Genomic DNA, 24,089 nt, shown 5'->3' with positions numbered 1-24,089 from the left:
GAGTTAGGATCTGTAGGGATGCGATGGGTGCAAAGAGCAGGGCTGATTCCCTTAAGGTCTTGAAACGAGTAGCCAAAACTAGAGCGATACTTTTCTAAGACAGTTAGCAAGCATAGGGATTCTTCCTGAGTGAGTTTATCACTTATGATCATAGGAGAATCCTGATCATGTAACACCCCGGTGTTATGCCTGCATTTAGGCACTACAAATCATGCATATCATGCATCATCAAGCATTCTAATCACACATGCCTAATTATGTAAATAACAACTGAAACATTGTTTTGAAACATTTGAAACATGTGTGAAACCTGAATGTTGCATACCTTGGTTAAAATTGTTTTGCCCTGAATTTTTGCTTGCTAGGTTAGTAGAACTTGTTTGGCTATCATTGTAAATCATCTAGCAATGTATAGTTCAATTTTTGGAGCAAGGTTTGTATTCAAACTAATTCAAAATTTGGCTTCAAAAGTAATTTCCCAAAAATTAGGGTTTGGAGTTAAACATTGACTTTGAATTTATAATTCAAAATCTAGAAAGAATTTGGCTTTGGTCATAACAGCAAAGTTGTAGAGAATTAAATTCTAGTCAACTTTCATTTTTGGTACATTTTCAAAAGATATCATTTTCTTGCTCAAAATAATATTTGAAAGATGGCATTTAAAAATTCCTTGAAAATATATTTGAAAAAGGATTTTTCTCATTCGCGGGCCGCCGCCTCATTTCCGGCCCACGGCCGAAGCCGGCCTGGCCCGTGTCCCTGCTAGCCACGCGCCTCGCCTGCCCAACGCGCCAGCCCACCTCGTGAGTCAGCCCAGCAACGCCCGCCGCTCGCGCGCCACGCCTCGCTCGGCCTAGCCCAGCGCCGCGCGTAGCGCCCGTCGCCACGCCACGCCCCCGACCACGTTAGGGCTTGCCCATCGTGTGGCGCCACCCGTCGACAGCGGCCTGACACCGCATCCATGCGCCGCGGTAGCTCTGGCACTGCTGGCCACTGCTTAAGCTACCGCAGAGCTCGCCCGGCATCGCATTTCCTTCTCCTCCCTTCGTCTCTCTCTCGGACAACAGCAACGCGCGCGCCCGCCATCACCACCGCGCGCCGTGCCTTGCCGAAGCTCGCTCGCCTGGCCATCACAGCTCGCCGGCGACCACTCCGTCTCGCCTAAAGCTCTGCCGTCACCCCGCGCACCCCGTGCTCTTGCTACTTCGCCGTGGTAAGCATCCCGTCCTTGGTAATTGCTCGCCGGAGCATGGCTGAGCTTGCTGGTGAGCTCCGCTCCCATGGACTCCCCCTTTTCGCTCCTCTTCCCACCTTTACTTCGCGCGCACAAGCACTGCACGGCGACGTTGAGTCTCCCGAGCGCCTCCTTTCACCATGCCGTGGCCGGAGATGCTCCACCGGCGACGACCCACGCCGCCGCTCCACCATTGTCGTTGCCGAGCCTCTCTCCCCTACACCGCCCCTCCCTATTCACCCTTAGCTGATGCGGTTTACCATGGAGAGCACGTTGGTGCCCTCCATTTCGCCGGGGACCTCGCCGTCGGCGAGAGCCGGCCGGTCAACGGCGGCCCTGCCTTGGCTCCGGCTGATGCGTGGCTCCGGCTTGACCGCGGGTCCCGCATGGCAGCCCCTCTAGGTGTGCAGCACCAGGTGCACCCAGCAGTTTTGTCAGCTAATTTTTAAAAGGGTTTAAGAAATGATATTCAGAATTCTGTTTAAATGCTTTAGAAAATGGTTGTGTACTCATTTTGGCTCCAAATCTGTTGAAATAAATTTTCCTAGGTTCCTTATCACCAGATCTACTTGGGAAAATTATTGCATGTCATTTTTGAGATACTTTTTGGTAGAACTTTATTTAATCATGTATATTGCTGATAACTTGAAAAATGTGTAGAAAAATCTATAGGCTTCAGAAAAATATGATTCCAAGTTTGTTAATCTTCTTATGTCATGTATTTCCTAGGAAAAATATGTGTCATGCTTATGCTGTAGAAAAATTTTGAGGTGTAGTGCAAGTGCCTATAATGGCTGAATTTTGTTATTTTAGCTAAAGAGCAAACTTTGTATAAAACATGCATGTGATAATTTTTGTATAGTAGTTGTATGTTATGAAGAACATAGGAAAAAATACTAACTCTGTTGTTTGACACTTTTCATAGTACAAAGTATTTTCATGTTCATAATCATGCCATAGCTTGTTATTTTTGTGTAGGCTAACCCACTCATTCAAACACCATGAAAATCTGATGGTAGACTACTTAGGGTAGTAGTGTGCTATTGTAATTTTCTAAGATTTTTCTAAGTAAGAAAAATAGAGGTTGCTATTCAAACCTAATATTAATTAGGGTTTAATTAAGGGTTGTTTTATGTGTGTTTAAGAAAGTAGTAAAGCTTTGGTGTATCTTTGAAGCATTTAATAAGATGTGTTGACTTAATATATTAGTAGTAGAAGAGAATGCAGTAGATGACATGTGCTTGTAGTATATTTTCTTGGATGATATTGACTACCTTGCATTCATACATATCCATTGTATTCATCTCATCCGATGCACCGATTGCATAAGCACTTACGCACATTGCATCATACAGGATCGCAAACCGAGAACCCAGTCGTCATACCTGAGGAGCCTGAGGAGCAGTTCGAGGTGCAGCCATAGGAAGTGCCCGAAGCCGACGAGGAGGACGTTGAGGAACTTTTGGAGTGCCCCGATCACCGCCCGAGCTCCTTCGAGAGAGGCAAGCCCCGGAGCATTTTCCTCTCGGTTTGCAATTATTTAATTAAATGCTTTACTTTAATTGATGCATTACGTTCAAGAGTTGTTTGCAACTGTTGCTGCATTATACCTTGTTTACCTTTGTTATACTATATCCTTGTTATCCTGGTATCCGCAGTCGAGTCAATGCTTAGCTGGCTTAGACCGGTAGAAGTCGGGTGATTCCCTGTCACCTGCGAGCTATAGGTGGTTACCTAGATCTGCTTGGATGACTATGAAGTCATGGTATAACTAAGTGTTAAATGAAGTTGAGACCGAATGGAGACTTGCAGAGTTTTGGACTGTAGTGCTTTCCGTCTGTGTCGATTAAGGACCGACCATTGTTGGGCCTCGAGTCATGTTGAACGCATGCCTTACATTTAGCTGGCCGGATAAAGTACCTTTCGACCGCGAAGCTGGGAGATTTTTTGGGCCAAGTAGATTGCCCGCAACGCACTGTGCCAGAGCAGGTGTGGTAGGACATGGGGGCGGGATGATAAGACCAAAGTGCAGTCGGTCGGCCCCCGGGTACATGTGGTTCCTAGCAAACTTGAGATTCCTGGAAAGTTGACTCGGTGATCAATATCTCACTTTAGCGGGTGAGTGAGGTTTGTGTAAGGAATAAATCACCAGCTGGTTAGGAATCGATTCGAATCGCCATCGCTCCTGGATAGTGAGCACTTGACTTGAGTGACTTCATCGTAGTAAATGTTTATGGAACACTTGGACAGTTATAATGAATTTGACAGTATGGAAGTTGTTAGTGATCATTGGTTATCATTACCTGCTTAATCACATGTTTACTCTAGTATAGGTGCAAATCTAGTCGACAGGTTAATAATAATTAACTTGGCAATAATGCTTTTAGAAAGGTTCTTGAAATGCTAAAAATGCTTCTTTTTGCAAATGAGTCAGCTACCCTACTATAAAGCCCTTCATAATCCTTGGTGTCACTTATTTTCGGTTATGTCGGGTAAGTCTAGCTGAGTACCTTCTCGTACTCAGGGTTTTATTCCCACTTGTTGCAGATGGGCAGATGTATTACGGCTACTATATCAGCTGCCTATATCCTACGATGGGTGATGCTTAGGACCATGGGCATGGTCATTCCTTACGTCTCGTCTGATGCTTTTGTTGGAGATGATCATTCGCTGGCACTATATTTAAACTCCACGTGAGTGTGTGTGTGGTTTGAACAAATGACTTCCGCTACTTTTATTTGAACTGGTTTTGTAATAACTATGTTGAAACTCTGATGTATCTGAGATTGCGAACTTTTATGTAATTTGTGATGGTGACCGCTAAACTTATCACGATCTTGGCTGGAATGGAAGTTGGTTTGAAATCCTTCGTGATTTCACGGACTACCGGGTTATACGGGCTTAAGTTTGCTAAATCATCTGCTCTGGCGGATGATATTCCTTACTTAATTTCGTATAATTGGTCGATTCTGTTACAGCTGGTATCAGAGCATGGTTTAGCATTTTACTGTTCACAAGTGTATTTAAAACAAAAAGGCATTTGAAAAATGTGATTTCCAAACCATAAAATATGCCAGTGGTCATATCCTTATGCCCAGTTAAGGACTTTAGGTGGCTTAATTAAGTATTGACTTAGGGTTCTTGCATCATATTTCTCTTTTGTCGCTCATACGGCGTGCTATGGTATGAGTGCCACTTGTTTGAGTGGTAATGTATGGATCAATTGCCTCTACGGCTCGGTAAGTGTGAGTTGTGAGAGCATGATCGGATACACCGCCAATCTAGGGTGAATGCTTATATGATGCTGGAGTAATTACATGTTCTACGCATGTTTTACAAAGGTATCTCATGTATGGGTCTTCCGTCTATGGAGGTGATGCCGTCAATAGGACGATGGTTCGGGTAGTTACTACCATTGTACACGTATCTGGGGATTCATGTAGAGCGTGTAGATAAAAATTTACTGCTTTTATGCATTCATTGGGAATTGGGCTGAAATGAATCTTCTGCAGGTACATAACAACGCTATTGTGTAGAACGCATTAGCTACGTATTTGAGAGATCGTTTGTATGCCACCGAATTCGTCGTTAGAAATTATTATTCCTAAGTTTGTGAGAACGTACGGCACGTACATACATCATGTTACTTGTGCATTTCATTCATCTCATGCATTCCTCCCCTTATAAATTGATTATCTCATTTTGATAAAAGTTGTATCACCTAAAATATATTTCCCCGAGGTAATCAGAGAACTTTTGCTACAGATGGCCTGCATGAAGCAGACCGCCCGTAAGTCCACTAGAGGAAGAGCACCTCGACGTCCGTTGGCCCTGAGGGAGCACCACACCATGGACACCTTCTTGAGCGAGTTTGGCATGCCGACCTTGCTTTGGAGAGTGCTCGATGATGTGGGATACCCAGAGGGTCAAGAGACGGTGTACTCTTGGAATGAGAGCCATTTAGCAGAGGATGGACTCGCAGTGGTGGAGATCATGGTTCCTGCTCTCGGTGGTGCTCCAGATTGGGATGGTTGGCATTTGGAGTTTGAGGGTCGCACTCCAGCTAAGGGTGCAGAGGGAGCAGCCTTCCGTGTCATTAGGGACATTATGAGCAGATTTCCTAGTGAGCTTGCAGCAGCTCTAGCTGGCACTTTTCCTAGGGATGATCCTCGTGATGCCATTTGGGTTCAGCCTTAGGGAAGTGCATTGGTCAGAGGTCCAGCTGAAGGATAGGCTAGCGATAACTAGGCAATGAGTGCTATGTTCGCCGCCATCAGAGCGTATGAGGGTCTCGAGAGTACCTACTGGACTTTGACTGGCTTGCGTAGTGAGGATAAGCTAAAAGGGAAAAGCAGAAGAAGAGACAGGCACGTGTTATAGCTAGCTTGTAGGAGCAGTTGGCTGATATGAACTTACAGCGAGATCAGGCGGCTGAGAGAGGTGATAGAGCTATGCAGCGGGTGCATACGTTGACTCAAGCCAACAATAATGCAGACCGCATGATTGGTCAGTTGGTTCAGGAAAGGAATGAAGCCTGGAATGCATGAAACCTTTTGCTACAGAGAGTCGATGAGCTAGAGGAATACAACGGCAACCTGCATGAGGAGTTTCACGCGCTCTATAATGGGGTTGGCCCATATGATCCACCAAACACCGCTGGCATGGACATCGACGACGACAACAAGGACGAGCCTGTAGTTTCACCTGGAGGCGATGGTGACATCTCTGATCCCGACGATGGCCCCGAGGAGTAGGCTAGTTGCCTTGCGCTAGTATCTAGGTCCTGTCGCGATGACCTTTCTTTTGTTGGCATGTAACCTATTGTATGTTGCTTCGAACGTATGAGACTTGGCATGTGGTTGGAACTTGATTTTCAAATGCGATATCTGAACACATAAAAGTCCAGTGTATGTATGCTGGCAATTTGATTGTATGGACGCGATGTTTGCCGTTGAAGTAATTCGATTAAGTGCTGTTGTTTTAATTGGGATGCGATTGTTGTGCCTCTGTTTTATTGCATGAATTTATTCTCTCTAGTAAATTTAGTACGGCATAATTTTTCCTTCACTCGCAATTATTACAGCTTCACTCAATCGTTACTTGTTGCTAAAATATGCAGATGACAAACACTCGCCAAACCACGTATGAGGCCACCGAGCCTGGTGCTAACGGTGCGGGGACCGGTGGTGGTGGTGGTGAAAACCACGGCAACAACAATGAACCTCCCCATGAACCACATTTGCCACCTCCTCCCCCATTTACCCTCGAGATGTTCCTTGCATAGCTGCTCGGGAGTCAGCGCAATGCGGAACAATCCTAGAAGAACATGGAAGATTTTCTACGCACCATCGCCAACAACATTCAACGTGGTAACAATCAAGGTGGTGGCATGGGAGTGAACCAATATAGCAGCTTTAAAGATTTCATGGACACCAGGCCGCCAGTGTTCAAGGAAGCAACAGAGCCACTTGATGCTGAGGAATGGATCAATACGATGGAAGATAAATTCCGTGTGTTGAGGATGACTGAGGTTCTAAAAACAGAGTATGCTGCACTTCAATTGCAAGGACCGGCAGGAATGTGGTGGAAGCACCATCGCACCACCTTCCCTCCAAATGCTCAGATTACTTGGAGAGAGTTTGCTGAGGCCTTCCGTGGAGTATATATTCCACCCGGGCTGACTGAAATGAAGTTGGGAGAGTTTCTGGCATTGAACCAGGGCACCAAAACAGTGACGCAATACCTGCATGCCTTCAACAACTTGTGTCGCTATGCTCCCGACATGGTTGACACAGATGCTAAAAGAATAGCCAGTTTTAAGAGGGGTCTCAATCCAAAAATGATGAAGCATGTTGGTACCAACAACCGCGTCAGATTCAACGACTTCATCAGCGACTGCCTAAAGCAGGAGAAGAATAACAACGCCAGCACCGCAGCCAAGACACGTAAGAGAGCCTTTGAAGGTGGTCCGTCCCAAGCTAGAGCACCTATGGGAGGTCGTCCTCCATATCGCCCATCGGCACCTGGCGCTAGGTTCCAACCACCTCAGCCAAGAAGTTAGAATTTCCGTGGACCTCAAAAGCCGTACAAGATGGCAGTACAGCCCAACAAAGCAGCTGCAACTACGATACAAGGCAGTTCCAAGGGAGCTGTGGGGTCTGCTAGGACAGTGAGAGGACCCTGCTATAACTGTGATCAACCCGGCCATTTCTTGAGGTTTTGTCCGTATCCGCCCAAGAAGAAACAGCAGACTTATAATGCTAGAGTGCATAGTATGATAGTGGATGAAATTCCAGAGGGAGAGCCCGTCACTGCTGGTAAGTTTCCTGTCAACGAAAACCCTGCAGTTGTTCTATTTGATTTTGGATCATCACATTCTTTTATGAGTCAAGCATTTGCACAGAAACATGGACAACTATGCACAGAATTGGGTTATGGGTACTGTATAAGTTCAGCAGGGGCTGATGTTTTGACCAACCGGATGGTTCAAGGGGCAACCCTTGAATTAGGTAGCTAGAAGTTCCAAGTGAACTTGATAGTTATGCCTGGGTTAGTCTTGGATGTCATTATAGGGATGAATTGGATGAAGGATTGGGGAGCAGTCATAGATACTGGAAGTCGAGTACTTACCCTTAAGGATCCCCTAGGTGAGGGTACTTTCCAAGTACCATTGCCTCGGAGAACAGACCTGACAAGTGTTACATATGCTACGACAGTCATTCCTATTCATCAGATTTTGGTAGTGTGTGAATTCCCGGATGTATTCCCGGATGAGCTACCTGGTCTTCCGCCAGATAGGGAGATTGAGTTTGGAATTGAGCTAGTCCCCGGAACAGCTCCGATTTCAAGGAGATCCTATCGGATGCCTCCAGATGAGTTAGCTGAGCTGAAGAAGCAATTAGAAGAATTATCAAAAAAGGGGTTTATACGACCAAGCAAGTCTGAATGGGGATGTCCTGCCTTATTTGTGAAGAAGAAGAAAGAGGGCACATTGAGAATGTGCGTAGATTACAGGCCACTCAACGCTGTGACCATCAAGAATAAATATCCCTTGCCACATATTGATGTTCTGTTTGACCAATTATCCAAGGCCAAGGTGTTCTCAAAAATAGATTTGAGATCCGGTTATCATCAGATCAAGATTAGGCCACAGGATATACCGAAAACTGCATTTTCCACCAGATACGGGTTGTATGAGTATCTTGTCATGTCTTTTGGCTTGACAAATGCTCCTACGTACTTTATGTTTTTGATGAATATAGTTTTCATGCCAGAATTGGATAAGTTTGTGGTAGTGTTCATCGATGACATTCTGGTGTACTCCGAGAACGAGAAAGATCACGAAGAGCATCTGAGAACTGTCTTGACCAGACTGAGGGATCATCAACTGTATGCTAAGTTTAGCAAATGCGAATTTTGGTTGAAGGAAGTTCCTTTCCTTGGTCACATTCTGTCAGAGAATGGAGTTTCAGTCGATCCAAGTAAGGTGCAAGAAGTTATGAATTGGAAAGCACCGACCACAGTTCTTGAGATTAGAAGTTTCTTAGGACTAGCCGGTTATTACCGTCGCTTTATACTAGATTTCTCGAAGATCGCCAAACCAATGACAAGCCTCCTACAGAAGGATCACAAGTTTGTGTGTACAGAGGAGTGTGAAGCAGCTTTCCACACTTTGCGGAAACTATTGACCACTGCTCCTGTTCTAGCACAACTAGATATCGAGAAACCCTTTGATGTGTTTTGCAACGCATCAAAAACTGGATTAGGATGTGTTCTTATGCAAGAAAGGAGAGTCATTGCTTATGCATCACGTCAATTGAGAAAGCACGAGGTCAACTATCCAACACATGATCTTGAACTTGCTGCAGTTGTGCACGCCCTAAAAATTTGGAGACATTACCTACTTGGTAATGTGTGCAATATTTTCACGGATCATAAGAGTCTTAAGTATATCTTTACCCAACCAGAGTTAAACATGAGACAGTGCAGATGGTTGGAATTGATCAAGGATTACAACTTGAATGTATAATATCATCCTAGAAAAGCTAATGTAGTGGCAGATGCTTTGAGCAGAAAGTCACATTACTTGAATGTGCAGCCATTACTTGAAGATGGGTTCGATCTAATGCATCCTGCTGTGTTACATAGTATTTAGATTAGTTGCTCTTTGGAGAGTAAGATAATAGAAGGCCAGAAAACTGACAAGGGAATATTCCACATCAAAGAGAAAATCAAAGAAAAGTCGTCTCAGCACTTTAAAGTGGATGAACAGGGCGTGTTGTGGTTTGACGACCGTCTTGTAGTTCCCAAAGATCGAGAGCTTAGGAATAAACTCATGGATGAAGCTCACCTTTCTAAGCTATCTATCTATCCTAGAAGTAGTAAGATGTATCAAGAACTAAGATCTCGTTATTGGTGGACCAAAATGAAGAAAGAAATTATAGCATATGTTGTCAGATGTGACACATGTTGTCGAGTGAAAGCAATTCACATGAAGCCTACCGGTATGTTGCAACCCTTATCGATCCCTAGTTGGAAGTGGGACGATATCAGTACGGATTTTATCATGGGTTTGCCCACTACTCAAAAAGGACATGATTCGATTTGGGTAATTGTGGATCGTCTTACTAAGACCACTCATTTCCTACCTGTCAAGACAACTTATCGACCACCTCAATATGCCAAGAAGTATATCGCAGAAATTGTGAGGTTGCATGGTATACCAAAGACCATAGTATCTAATACAGGCTCACAGTTCATGGCTCACTTTTGGGAACATTTACACAAAAGCTTAGGAACTAGTTTGATTCGCAGTACCGCTTATCATCCTCAGACGGATGGTCAGACTAAACGAGTAAATGCTGTTTTGGAGGATATGTTAAGAGCCTATGTATTGTCTTCTAAGGGATCATGGGAGTCATGGTTACCGTTAGCTGAGTTTTCTTATAATAATAGTTATCAAGAAAGCATCAAGATGGCTCCCTTCGAAGCTTTATATGGCAGAAAATGTAGAACACCATTGAATTGGGTTGAGCCTAGAGATAGAAGGTATTATGGCATTGACTTTGTAGAAGAAGCTGAGAAGAAAGTTCATATTATTCAGCAGAATATGAAAGCGGCCCAATCACGTCAGAAAAACTATGCAAACAGAAGGAGACCCCTTATGTTTGAAGTTGGTGACTATGTTTATCTGAAAGTCACGCCAATGAAGAAGAAAAGGTTCAGAGTCCGAAGAAAGCTTGCCGCGAGATTCATAGGACCATACAAGATCTTGGAATGAAGAGGTCCGGTAGCCTACAAGTTAGAGTTACCTGAGACAATGAGCACCGTTTTCCTAGTTTTCCATGTATCACATCTCAAGAAATGTTTGTGTGTTCTAGAGGAAAGAATAGAACCTCGAGGTATCCAACTCAAATCAGATTTGGTATATCATGAACAACCAGTCTGGGTGTTAGACACTAAGGAACGTGCTACTTGGAATAGTGTGGTGAAAACATACAAGATACAGTGGGATCATCATGATGAGGGAGATGCAACTTGGGAAACAGGGGAGTATCTGCAAAAAGCTTATGAAGAATTTTATAACAAATGGTTCGTAACCCAAATCTCGGGATGAGATTTTTATATGGGGGGAGGGCTATAACACCCCGGTGTTATGCCTGCATTTAGGCACTACAAATCATGCATATCATGCATCATCAAGCATTCTAATCACACATGCCTAATCATGTAAATAACAACTGAAACATTGTTTCGAAACATTTGAAACATGTGTGAAACCTGAATGTTGCATACCTTGGTTAAAATTGTTTTGCCCTGAATTTTTGCTTGCTAGGTTAGTAGAACTTGTTTGGCTATCATTGTAAATCATCTAGCAATGTATAGTTCAATTTTTGGAGCAAGGTTTGTATTCAAACTAATTCAAAATTTGGCTTCAAAAGTAATTTCCCAAAAATTAGGGTTTGGAGTTAAACATTGACTTTGAATTTATAATTCAAAATCTAGAAAGAATTTGGCTTTGGTCATAACAGCAAAGTTGTAGAGAATTAAATTCTAGTCAACTTTCATCTTTGGTAGATTTTCAAAAGATGTTATTTTCTTGCTCAAAATAATATTTGAAAGATGGCATTTAAAAATTCCTTGAAAATATATTTGAAAAAGGATTTTTCTCATTCGCGGGCCGCCGCCTCGTTTCCGGCCCACGGTCGAAGCCGTCCTGGCCCACGTCCCCGCCAGCCACGCGCCTCGCCCGCCCAACACGCTAGCCCACCTCGCGAGTCGGCCCAGCAGCGCCCGCCGCTCGCGCGCCTCGCCTCGCTCGGCCTAGCCCAGCGCCGTGCGCAGCGCCCGTCGCCGCGCCACGCCCCCGACCGCGTCAGGGCTTGCCCGCCGCGTGGCGCCACCCATCGACGGCGGCCTAACACCACGTCCACGCGCCGCGGCAGCTCTGGCACTGCTAGCCACTAAACTTATCACGATCTTGGCTGGAATGGAAGTTGGTTTGAAATCCTTCGTGATTTCATGGACTACCGGGTTATACGGGCTTAAGTTTGCTAAATCGTCTGCTCTGGCGGATGATATTCCTTACTTAATTTCGTATAATTGGTTGGTTCTATTACAGATCATTATTAAGAAAAGCATATCTAAGACCAGCCGGTAGGGTTTTAAGCTCAATTGTGGGTTTAGGTGGTTCCAGCAATTCATCTAAGGGTTGAGGGTCTATAGGATTTTCGTCTTCTTCCTCGATGAAGAACTGGGCACCATCTTCAAGATTAGGTTTGATCAAATCATCAAGAGATGCAACCTTAACCTCTTCCATTGGGTCTTCCTTAGGAATTTTCTCAGTCTCAGCATTTAGAGAATGAGTAATTGGTATAGAAAGTTTAAAGTTTTTCCCGAGTCTTATTTTCAACTTCCTCATTTGTCCTTCTTGGATAAGTCTTTCGATTGGTTGTCCTATCAACAAGTCAAACACCATGATATCAAAGATATAAAAGCTCAAATGAACTTTGGTTCCTTTTACCTGGATAGGAAGGACATAAAGTATCCCTAAACTCGGAAGAATGTGTCCTAAAAGACCTTTCAATAACTTTGTTATTGGAGTTAATGGCATGTGTTTTAATAAATCATGAGCAAAAGATGCAGACATGATATTAACACCCACAACTGGATTGTAAAGAGCATCAAAAGGAGCTTTGTTAATTTGGCAGTGGATGGAAATAGAAGGTGAATCTAATCAAATAACATCAGAGGAAAGCTCTGATTCTTATAGCCATTCATTACTTATAATGGACACTAGCTCTTTCGTAGTCTTTTTAAGGAAAGCTTCCTCAGGAGGGTATAAAGGTTCTACATTAGATGATGATTTCCTAGACTTCTGGGGTCTCCTCATGGTATGATAATTCAAGGTATTTCCATATTCATCAAAAAGTTCATCCTCAAATTCAAGCATGAAATCCAAAATTGGAGTTTCCTCCTTTTTCGGTGGTTTAGGATTTGGGATAACTGAGGTTGGTGATGGGTCTAGTAAGGATTCTGGTTCATCTATCTAGGATTCTTCCTCTAGTGGCTTATCTTCTACTTCTTCAGGGATGTCCTCTAAGATTTTCATAAGAATGATCCTCCCTGCACTGGCGGAGACATGCAAGAACGAGCCTCCTGAGGCCATATTAAGAAGCTTCGAGGTTTTCCTATTAAGACCCAAATAGAAGTGTTGAAGAAAAATGGGGTCTTCAATAGCAAGGTTAGGGCCAGTATTAATGAGAGTATTAAAGTGTTCCCAAGCCATGCCTAGAGATTCTTTCTTCTTTGTCTGAAAGATCAAATCTCTAAATGAAGTTTGACTACCCTATATATGGGAAAGAATTGCAAGCAAAAGCTAGAGCATAGGGCTTCCCAATCTCCTTATCTACTCCCTATGGTGAGGTTGTATCAACGTTTAGCTTTTTCTGTCAAAGAGAAGGGAAAAAGCTTCCATCGTAAGGTTTCATCTGACATGCCTGCAATGCGTAGTCATGCACAGGTTTGCTCAAACTCATTTAGATGGGAATAGGGGTTTTCATCACCTTCGCCTGAAAAGGGTTGATCCTGAACCATGTTGATTAACCACGGGCGTAGCTCATAGTCAGGTGTTAGGATAGGCTTTGAAGATTCTGTTGGCTGTAAGTGCGCGCTCGTGAGTGCACCATATTGGTAGATAGGGGTGGATTCTAAATCCATGGTAAAAAGAAAAGAAAAGAAAAGGTTAAAGAATAATGATACAAGGATAAGCTAGACTCAAAGTTAACTCAGCAACCGATCCCCGGCAATGGCGTCAGAAATGCTTGTTAGTATAAATTAATGCACACAGAATAATCCGCAAGCGCACAGATATTATACCGTTGTAGCACTTCACCGAGAGTAACCCAATTTTACATCGAACCCAAAGGAACGGAGGTGAAGGTAACAAAGTCTTAACTTAACCCAACTTCACAACCAAGGCTAGAGAATAGGAGCATAGAGAAGACTACTAAGGTCTTCTAGTTTCAACTTTGGTAAGCTTTGTCTTTTATTGTTCAATTCTAGGGATATTACTAGAGAAAACATAGGCAGAGTATGTTTTCTATAGTAACAAAGTCCCGCTAGGCCTACTATCGGGAGATGGACTATAGAGGATTCAATGAGGCTATAAAAGTCACCCTTGCGAGCTACCACCGATCCAGAAAATAGGGTACATCCACGAGTAACCGAGTCTAAGCACCACGCTTACACTATGAATACTACTTTAACCCAGGAGCTACAAGGATTAAAGTACTCAAAAGAGAGTCATAAACCTGAAGAACAATATCAACAAGATGCTTACTTGAATTAGAAGTCGATTACCAGAGAAATCTCAGAAGCAAGCTCAAGAAGAACTTGATTCCGCCAGGGTACAAGCCGTAGAGAGAGCACCAACAGGCCGGGATTCCTCCAAACTCTTCTCTCTCACTCTATCTCACTATTTCTAATATAAGACTAGATCCTATCGAGGACTAATCTTCTCTTGATTGCTAGTTCTGATCCTAGTGGATATGTGGATTAGGGTTTCTGGCTTCTCAGCTCTCAGGATCTGAATATGGTAATGAATTAGGGTTTCTGAGGGGTGTAGGCTGGTACATATAGCCCGGAGCATCAAACTTCAACCATTGAATCAAACCGACTTGAAATAACGGCTTAGATGCATCCTAGGAGGCGGTGGAGAACCAACGTAGCAACGTGGCTGACAGGTGGGCCCACCAGGGGCTAGGCAGCCTAGCAGTGGGGCCGAGCGGCCCCACATGTCAGAGACATGTGGTCTCCCTCGGTGAAGAGCCTCCTGGAGTCCTCTGGAACCTTCCCATGTTGGTTACGCGACGGAATTCTGTGATTTCCTTTGACGAATATGTCCTCCTTGGCGGTTTTCTGATTAAATCCTGTAGGAAACACAGATTCACCAAAACTTGTGGAATTTATTAGTTTAAACCCCTAAGTCTATGTTGGTGATCCATTTTAGCCATTTATGCAAGTTATATTGACGGTCTGTGATGAATGTTAACTACCGTCAACAGAGTTTATACTGGTTCAGACAGAGGATGCCCTACGTCTAGTGTATGTGGATTGTATTGGTTTGTGCGCCGTATGTACGTGTCGAGAGTGTTAGAGGTGTTGCTAGGCATGATCGTGTACCGATCAAGGGCTACCTATCCTGCCTTATATAGCATGGGGTAGGGTACCTAGTTATCCTATCCTAATCGATGGTTTTCTAGTCAATTACAATTGAATCCCAATAAATCAAGCTACATGCATATTTGTGTCTTGTATATCAAGTAAGTGAAGGCTCCATGGGTAGAAATCGGACCGTCCTATGTCCAGGAGGGCAGTTTTGTCTTCTATGACGACACCCATGTGCCATGTAATCGTCAGTAACCCTTAGTGCTTCATGATCGAGCTATAACAATGTTGATCATATCTCGACCAGAGCCGAGTCCTTTTATCCTTCTCCCTTCATCTAATCTTCCAAGTTTCACCCGCCTAAGCATGCTTTGTTCTTGATTGTAGGGAGGTCATGAGCAAGGACTCACGAAATACCTAAAATCGACCCGGGGACGATGGCTCGTGGATTGCCAGCGCCTTCCTGTTGCCCCAGCTTGCGCCGGCGCTCGAGTCCGACGAGCCACGCGTCTTCAGGACCGTCACCGCGGAGTACTTGGGCCTGTCTGCCACAGAGTTCCTGCACAGCCGCATCTGATAACAGCCATACATAGCACGTAAACACTAGCTTTGCATGTTTTTTTTTTTTTTTGTGGTGAACCTACCGTCCATACCGCATTACTGCAATCGTCATCACAATAACTAACAACAATTGGTATTTGTCCACCGTCTATATCATCGCAATAACAACTCATATTTGTGTCAACAATTGATATTTTGATCTTCAACCATACTTGCTCCGTCCCAGAAAGAACGTAAATCTCAAATTTCAAGGCTAGATTCGCGGACATGTGAAATTACGCATATACACCTGCTATATTATTAACTACTCTAGAGAGTTCCAGGAAGTAATCTTTGTCTCTAGAGAATTCTCCACAAGTTCAAACAATTTTACATTATTCAGTGTCATGAGCATGCGGTGGTTTTTTTGGTTGTTTTTTATGGGGTGGATCCCACTTGAAAAAGCTAATCAAAACATAGAATTACATACTTTTTTAGACAAGATTTGAATCATAGGATTACGTGTTTTTTTTTTTTTTTTGGACAGAGGGAGTATAACTTTTGGCTGCAAATGTCAATGAAGTTACTGCTACATCTGTCCTAGTAGAAAGTACACAATTCTAGATTTGATACTACTTAGGTTTGACTAAGTTTATAAAATTGTATCAACGTCTATAACTCCAAAAAAAAATATACTATAAAAATATACTTAATAATAATCTAATAATATTTACTCCCTGGACACACTAAGTTTATATTAAAATATTAATATTTACTAGATTGTTAAATTAGTATGCTAAATATTAATATTTTAATATAAATTTGATAAATTTAAATTGACTAGACACACTAGAATTTTATTTTTTTTAGAAACCAGGGAGTGGATCGAACAATATAATTATCAGTAGTGCTGATCTCTGCATTCAAATTCATTACCTAGCTAGCTGCCCCCTGGACGCAAGATTGCTGTCGTTAGGTGTACCAGTTTTCACCATGGTTATATGATTGTTGAGTGCTTCTAACTTTAGTGTCTACGTCATCAATTGTCTTATACGTGAGTAAAACCGGGGAGAAGACAAAAAGACTAGTCTAGCTATTATCGAAGAGAGAAACTATACTAGAAACAGCATAATTATCACCATATTGGCCATACGTATACATGCATGCATTAATAATTAAAAAAAGGAGTCTTATCGTAGTCTCTATATGCGACATATACACCCTTATACCCTGCCTATTACCCAGAAAGTGTCATTCCCCAAACCCCAGGCTGGCCCCATACCCCTCACGGTGCAGAATTCAGACCAAGGCTGGAAATCATAACTCACAATTCAGCTAGTGTGCAGCACCCAGACAAGCCATGGAAGCAAACACCAATCTAACTCTCGATTAAGCGCCCCCAAGAACTGCATCGCGTGGCTGAATTGCTGGGTGCAAGGGAAGCTCACACTAAGGTAAGACCTCGCACATTTGACATTCCCCTGACACTTATGGAGTGTTTGGTTTCGAAAATCAACCCGTTTTAGATGAGATGATGCATAATGAGTCCATTCCTCAAATTAGTACTAATTACTAGCTTGTGAGGAATGAGATGGTGATGAATCAACTCATTCTATTCCACAGACCAAACAAAAAAATAAAGAGTGGGATGGTGATGGACAACTTCATTCTACAAACCAAACACCCCCATAATCTCTGCTTGGTTCAAACCACTGCTTGATAGTTTACAACCATGCTGTGGATTATTTAGTTTTTTGTTTGAGGCCAAGCAACAAGCATACAGAGATAAAGCTTATTATTGGTCATATAAATAGCACATGTAAATATCTAAATAGTTGGGTATTAGTGTAAGGCTTAACTAAGCAGCAAGCTAGCGCCACTGCAGTGCATCAAGGGCCTGTTTGTGGACACGGGCATCCCCAGCTGCTACCACGTTGAAACCTACAAATAAATAAATAGCGAAGAATGAGATGAACTGAAATTTTGCTGATCAAAAGCAAGAAGTGCACGATTGAAGTGTCAATAGGGCAAGTTTTTTCCATAATGCAGTTTGGCATGATTATCCTATGTAATTACTGAAACCAGGGGGCCACTCTCTTATGCAACATTGAAACGACTTAGGGACAGCAAAAAGAGCTTGATGAATTTTAATGACAAGTGAAGATTATACTTGTGGGCCGAGATTCTGCAGTAACAGGCCAAAGGAGCTTGTCCCCTCTCCAATCAGTTATTGACCCTCCAGCTCCTTCAATGACAGGTACCAGGGAGAGGAAATCGTATGGCTGCACCAAACCACCAACAAAATCAGTTATCGCAGTAAAGAACTTTCATTCATTCAGGCAGTAAATGCATGCTACATTGACTGCTGTCATTCTATTACATATATGATCACAGTTTTTCATTTCACTAAGATTGCTAGTGAATATAGTCATGTGAAATCAAATCTGAGTTCAGAGAATACTTTTTCTAAACTTCTGTTCTTTATCATGCATGAAGATAACTTCCCTACGATATCACATATATATTTTCAAATGATTATACAGATATTTCAAGTATTAAATGATTCAGAAGTTGAAACAGCACGGTTCTAGTGGTTATCTAGAAGCGTCAAAACGATACCTAAATGCATAGCCATCCCCATACTTACCGTAGTACCAACCAAATACCAGCACCATTATATACAGATGAGAATAAATGAAGAGGAAGAGAACTTTAATGCTTGCTAGTTGCTACACTAAAGCTCGCTACATAAGCATGATCGACCAATTTGGTACAGCTAAAACACCGATCTAGAAAATAATGAATGAAAAGTTTTGGAAATTACGGTGCCCACTAGTTTTGAGTGAACCTCCGTTTCAATGTTCTTAAGCTGACTTAAGCTTTCACAATGTATGCATAATTTCTGAGGCCATCCAAACAAAACTTATAGTAAACTAAATGCTTCAGCAAGTAATTCAATCTTGCTAGTAATTAGAAGTCAAAACCAACTCTATTTGCTTGATTTCAGTTTATTTATGGTCCTTTCCTTTCTGTTGCCAGAAAAGATAGAAAACAAGAAACCCTCTGCTGAACACAATTTAAAAGGCTAATGCCATATTCCTAAGTCGTAATAAAAAAATGGACATCATACCTTCAAACCAGATTCAACAACAATATCCACAAAACCAGAGGCCAGAAGAGCATAAGCATAACAATCGCAACCATAAAGTGGGACTTTCACCTGGCAATAGAGATGGTAAAATACATGTGAGTAGTGTTGACGATTGCAGAAAAACATGAAGCTATATGAGTATAAGTAACACCCATACCTTATTCCTTACACGAATAAATGCGTCTTCAGCATCTCCTTCAAAGAGATGTGGGCTTGTTGTATATCTGTCAAAGCAGAACAAAGAATTGTTATACTGTAATGCATTATTCAAGACTGTAAAGAGATGTAACCACATAACATCTAAATACTAAAACAAATATACATACAAGTAAGCTTGTGCAAGTAAATTACAAGAGCGAACAGATATTTCTTGTCCGTTCAAAGTTGTTTGTTTCCCATCCACCCCAATCCATCTTTCTCTCAGGATTGGCTGGTCAATGACACCAATAACCTAGAGAAAGGAAGCAAAAAATCAAGCTTAACTAAAGAAATAGCAATATCAAGTATATTAGTAAAGATGCCCGCAAAGAGATTTGTCAAGAAATTTCTCAACAAAATATATCATGATTAAATAACTAATGATTTAGAAAAGTTTCATCAAAATGCCATGTAAAGTTAGTATATTGTTGATATAATCAACAGAGACATTATATAGATATAACAATATGATGTTTTGCGACACTGATAAAGCATTAACTATCTGCATATGCAGTGCAGTTGTGGTAAAAAAGAATGAAGGAAATAGTGAAATACCAAGGAAAACAAAGGCAGCTAGAAATGAAAAAAAGAAAACAAGTGTACCGGCTTCCCATTGTGCAGAAGTGCTATAAGTGTACCAAAAAGAGGCTTGCCTACAAACAACAAATTAGAAGTCATTATAATTAAGTTCGGCTTAATCTTCTCAGTCATAAACTCATAATGCGATCAAAGATCCACTACCAGTTATGAAACTTTTCGTTCCATCTATTGGGTCCAAAACCCAAACATAATCTGCAGAACTCTCCGCACATCTCCAACCATTCTCCTCACCAAAACTGCATGATTCAAGTAAATGGTGGAAATGAATGTTCAAGGTGCCATAAAAGTGAACAGAACTTTAAAAACTAGCAAAACAATCCCACATGGCATGAGTAGGGAAGCTCTTCAGTATAACTGACACCATTGCTTCTTCTGCTTCTCTATCTGCAATCGTGACAGGACCTAGACCGTATTGAACAATTCCATAAGTTCAAAAAAAGGCACAAGACCACCAAATATAATTAAATAACATATTCTAGTGCCCCAGTGCAAGTATCCTTTTATCCAATAATCATATATGGAAAGTGGGTTCCTATACATCCTGAAGTCAGCCCAATTTAAAACATTGTTATGTTGATCAAATTGAACAAAAGAGTAGTTAAAGAACTTCAATATTGGTGTGAACACTTCACATGACAAGTCTATCAGGCATGAGCTTCATGTATAATAAATAATTATTAGAAAGTTGTAAGTTAAACTGAGGGTTGATTTTCTTCTAGCTACCAAGTCACTACAAACCACATCACTAGCACTATGAGATGGTACCTATTGTCTATTGATGCCATCGTGCTGGTCCTATGGTTTGACCACAAACGTCCAAGGTACAATGAGCTTCTATGTTGAATTTGGAATAAGTTACACCAGATGAAACTGTCTTGCTGAAAATGCATAGTGCCAGGTACATATTGTGCCTAATTGGGTCCAATACTCCAGTGTTACAACTCACGTCATTGGTGCTAGACATAAAGGTAGAAGAATGGGGGGGAAAAAGATTTTTGCCGAGATATATGTGTGTGGTTGTGGCATGGTCCACAAAATGATGGATGATAAATTAGTAGGTTTCAATTGGCACTTTATATGGGAACGATGGGGCACAATACTACAAGCGCACATGAGCTGTGAACATGAAGGATTCTGAAGCAGTGCAAAACTAAAGGCAAGGGAAGGAGTTGGGTTCGAATGAATCAATTGGCTGGAATACACATGTACATGAATTAGGGAAAATGAACTAAGGCCGATGTTCTGGGACCTAATAGTAACAGATTAGGTCCCAGACCTTTCATGTGCGGATGAATACAGATTCCCCATCTCAACCTACCTAACCTAACTAAGTCAATTGCCAAGATTGACTTGTCCGGACAAGGTTGTGCAGAATGAGTTAAAGGCAGTTATACAATTATATATAGTCAACCTTGTTCACAAGTCAAATCCTAATGATTCTCTGGACTCAAGGTAAAAACATAGCTATACAAGGATATACACAGAAAGGGTTTAGAATCCTTGAATTTTCCAACCAGGACGTGAGCAGAACCATAGGAAGGACGAAGGAGGCTCCCATCAAGAGCACAGATAACGAATTGAATAATTCCTTACAAAAAAAAAATTGGTTAGTTTATCTCCACTTCTATTGACCACCGCAACCTGAACTTAACCTATAGCCTACACACTTCTTTCTTTGGAAATGATATGCATAGGTCCTACTGCAGTGCAGGACATCACTAGGACTATCAGCCTGTTACTTTACAGTTTCAAGTGATTCCATTACAGTCCAAAATATCAACAGACTGACCACCCTTCAGCTAAATTTGGAGTGCTATGTGATTTCCTAATTCAATCAGTCAGTATCCAAACTATGAGCCCCACCTAAATATCATAGAATTTCAAACAAAGTATGCTCCTGCACCGGCCGCTGCAGCATTCCTTGCAACAGAAACTTGATACTAAAATAATTAATCTACAACGTGCAGAGAGAACAGGGCACGATCCGACTCAAGAACCAGCACACTATCACCTATACCTATACCCAAGCCGGAAGCAAAATGAAATTACAAGTGTGGTGCGGCAATAGAGAGAAGCATAGCACGCACTGTGGTCCTCCTTGTCGATGATCTCAACCCGCTGGCGGAAGTACTTCCTGAGCACCTCGCCAGCCGCGTCCGCCGCCCGCTGCGCCACCTCCACCAGCCGCTCCGTCGCCAACTCCCCCACTGCCGCCGCTCCCCAGCCGCCCGCCCCAGCGGCGGACGAAGCCCTGACCGTACACATTGGCGGGCGCCCGCGCGCGGTCAAGGCCGCGGCAGGCACGGGCGAAGCGGCGCGGAGGCGGAGGAGGCGCGAGCGGGGGCTAGGGTTTGCGGAGGCGGGGCCGGGGAGGGGCGAGGTGGCCGAGTGAGCGGTGGTGGAGGAGGAGAGCATTGGGGGTGAGGAGTCGGCGGCGGCAGGTCGGGAGCGAAGGTTTAAATGTCGCGGCGGAGGATGACGCTCGGAGCACCGAGCAGCGGTGCGCCGACGTGGTGGGTTTTGTTAGGTTCTGTGGGCTTCCATTGCTGGCTTTTTTTTTTTTTTTTTGGCTGTGAGCCTGTGACGATGGGATCCAGCCGTGCAGGCGTCTGCCGTCTAGCACTGGCTGGTCGTCATAACTCGTGTTCTTGCGATTTTTTTTTTCGATTCTGTTCTTGCGAAATGTTAGTACAGGAAAGAATGCAATTATAGCGACATGTTTTAGTATTTTAAATTTAACTAATTACAAATAAAAAATATCAATATTTATAATATTAAATAAATATTATTAGATTAGTTACAAAATATATTTAGAGTCATAAATATGAATATCATTCACTAGAAACTTATTTAAACGTGAACCATTTTAACTGATAGGTAACAAGTAGATACATTTTTTTGGATAAAGGTAGTACTTCCCTATATTTCTCTTAGAATTTGAATTATTTGCCTTGTATGTTTAGGACGTCCATAAGGATCACAATTTATTTGCCTTTACGTCCCTTTAGACTTAGGTAGCGTTTGGTTTGGTAATTTTAGAACGTTATTATCTGTTCACAGTGCAATCTGTATGCGTTAAATATTGTCTACAATAAACGTACTTCTAGCATTTAAATTTTGTCCCACAATAAAGTGCACTTACATTACTAATGTGCAATTATTACATGTTGCTATACTTTTTATATGGGTATATACATGATTTTATAGTAGCATTGATTGCTACTCTTCGGTCTGTTCGGCTTGCTGAAACTTGGCTGAAATTGGCTGAAAAACATTGTTCTGGCTGAATTATTATGAGAGAAAAATACTTTTTCGGTTAAAAAACAAGCCGAACAAGCCGGTTTCTGGGTAAGCCGAACAGAGCCTTCGTCTTAAAAGTACACTTATTTTAGACAGATGTAGTATATATGTATTTATATTGACGATTCGTATAAGACTATCCCCACAAATGTCGATGTGTTTGTATAGAGTCTCGGTTCTATTTTCACTAGCATTTGGTTCTGACATCTGCTAGTAAAAGTAAAAAAAAAAATCTACCACTAGTAAAAACGTTTTATATGTATGCACTAGTGGTTTCTCAGCGTACCAGACTATATTATACAATCTAAACTTCAGTACCAAAAACTGAACAGAAGCTAGATACGAAGGCAACAATTTTTTCATCTCATCTAGAAAAAGGCCCGTGTGCCTGGAAGGCCCAAACGGGACGAAAAGAGATAGGCGGAGCAGGATATACCCAGCTCGGTCGCTGTCGGAATCGGTAGCTGGTGGCAGCACTAGAATGTTCGGCTGGTTTCACACTGTTCCGCTACAGTATTTATCTCTCTTGCTCTGGCAGCAGCCACAGCCCGAACGGCTGGCTTACGCAGTTGCTGCTGGCTTGCTGCCTCCTTTTTCCACGAGCTCGTCTTTCCGAGAAGTTTCCTTGCCCGCTCTACTGCGAAAGCGCGCGCGGCAGAGAGAGGGAGACGGAGGATCTGCAACACGACGGATGCGCGATGCATGCACGGGCGCGTCGGAACCGTCGACGGTAAGCAACGGTTCAGACTTGGGTCTGGTCGCGCTGCCTCAGGCGAACCTGAATCACTACCGCAATATGGAATTACCTTAGGTCCGAGAATTATTTCCTTGAATACCAAGGCCCGTTCTCCGTTTCTTTTTTCATTCAGAACCGTATTTTTCTCTCATAAATTCCTCCAGATTCCTCCAAACAAACGGGGTCCAAAATAAAATCGTCAAGAAAATAGTAGTTTTTTTTAGCTGTGGTAATGAACTCTCAAGAAAACATATATTATTTGGAGATTAAAGTAAACCGCCAAGGGTGTTTCTTTGACCGTTTCTAAGCACCTCCAGGAAATTTCTAAGCACCTGGATATATGTTCGGTCTTCGTGAGACAGGCCAATAATTTTTTACTATTTCACAGACTTTACGTGCCATGTGCTGGCGTGCCGCTGCGGTGCGCTGGGAGAAAGACACTCGTTTGTGTTCACTTGGGCCTATTTAGTTGGTGAAATAGTACTTTCGTTGTTATTTAATAATTAGTGTCTAATTATAGTCTAATTAGGCTTAAAAGATTCGTCTCGTGAATTTCGTCTAAACTGTGTAATTAGTTTTATTTTTTATTTATATTTAATGCTTCATGCATGCGTCCAAAAATTCGATGTGATGGAGAATCTTGAAAAATTTTACAAAATTTT

At 42.4% G+C, this 24,089-nt stretch overlaps 1 protein-coding gene across 1 annotated transcript; it reads right to left on the bottom strand.

Moving 5' to 3' along the window:
• Positions 1 to 17,158: 17,158 nt before the first annotated feature.
• LOC136458031 (bifunctional phosphatase IMPL2, chloroplastic-like) lies at positions 17,159 to 21,967 on the bottom strand. Its single transcript, XM_066458034.1, has 9 exons — positions 21,479 to 21,967; positions 19,715 to 19,793; positions 19,533 to 19,627; positions 19,395 to 19,444; positions 18,920 to 19,044; positions 18,751 to 18,817; positions 18,573 to 18,662; positions 17,613 to 17,724; positions 17,159 to 17,383 (listed from the first exon to the last, which is right to left on the bottom strand). Exons 1-9 carry the CDS (start codon positions 21,804 to 21,806, stop codon positions 17,313 to 17,315), a joined length of 1,017 nt encoding a protein of 338 aa, XP_066314131.1. The 5' UTR covers positions 21,807 to 21,967; the 3' UTR covers positions 17,159 to 17,312.
• Positions 21,968 to 24,089: the final 2,122 nt, after the last annotated feature.

The sequence above is a fragment of the Miscanthus floridulus genome, chromosome 6 (genome assembly GCF_019320115.1).
Source record: "Miscanthus floridulus cultivar M001 chromosome 6, ASM1932011v1, whole genome shotgun sequence".
In the NCBI taxonomy this organism is placed as follows: domain Eukaryota; kingdom Viridiplantae; phylum Streptophyta; class Magnoliopsida; order Poales; family Poaceae; genus Miscanthus; species Miscanthus floridulus.
Note: the sequence above shows the minus strand (reverse complement) of the source record. Positions and strands in the feature narration are given on the sequence as shown.

What these genes read in the sequence shown, in the direction of transcription:
- LOC136458031 (XM_066458034.1), bottom strand. Translation starts at nt 21,806, where the DNA reads ATGCTCTCCTCCTCCACCACCGCTCACTCGGCCACCTCGCCCCTCCCC. An exon ending in AACGAAAAGTTTCATAACTG is followed by an intron (nt 19,445 to 19,532) that starts GTAGTGGATCTT and finishes TGTTGTTTGTAG; the next exon opens with GCAAGCCTCTTTTTGGTACA. An exon ending in TTACTTGCACAAGCTTACTT is followed by an intron (nt 18,818 to 18,919) that starts GTATGTATATTT and finishes CTGCTTTGACAG; the next exon opens with ATATACAACAAGCCCACATC.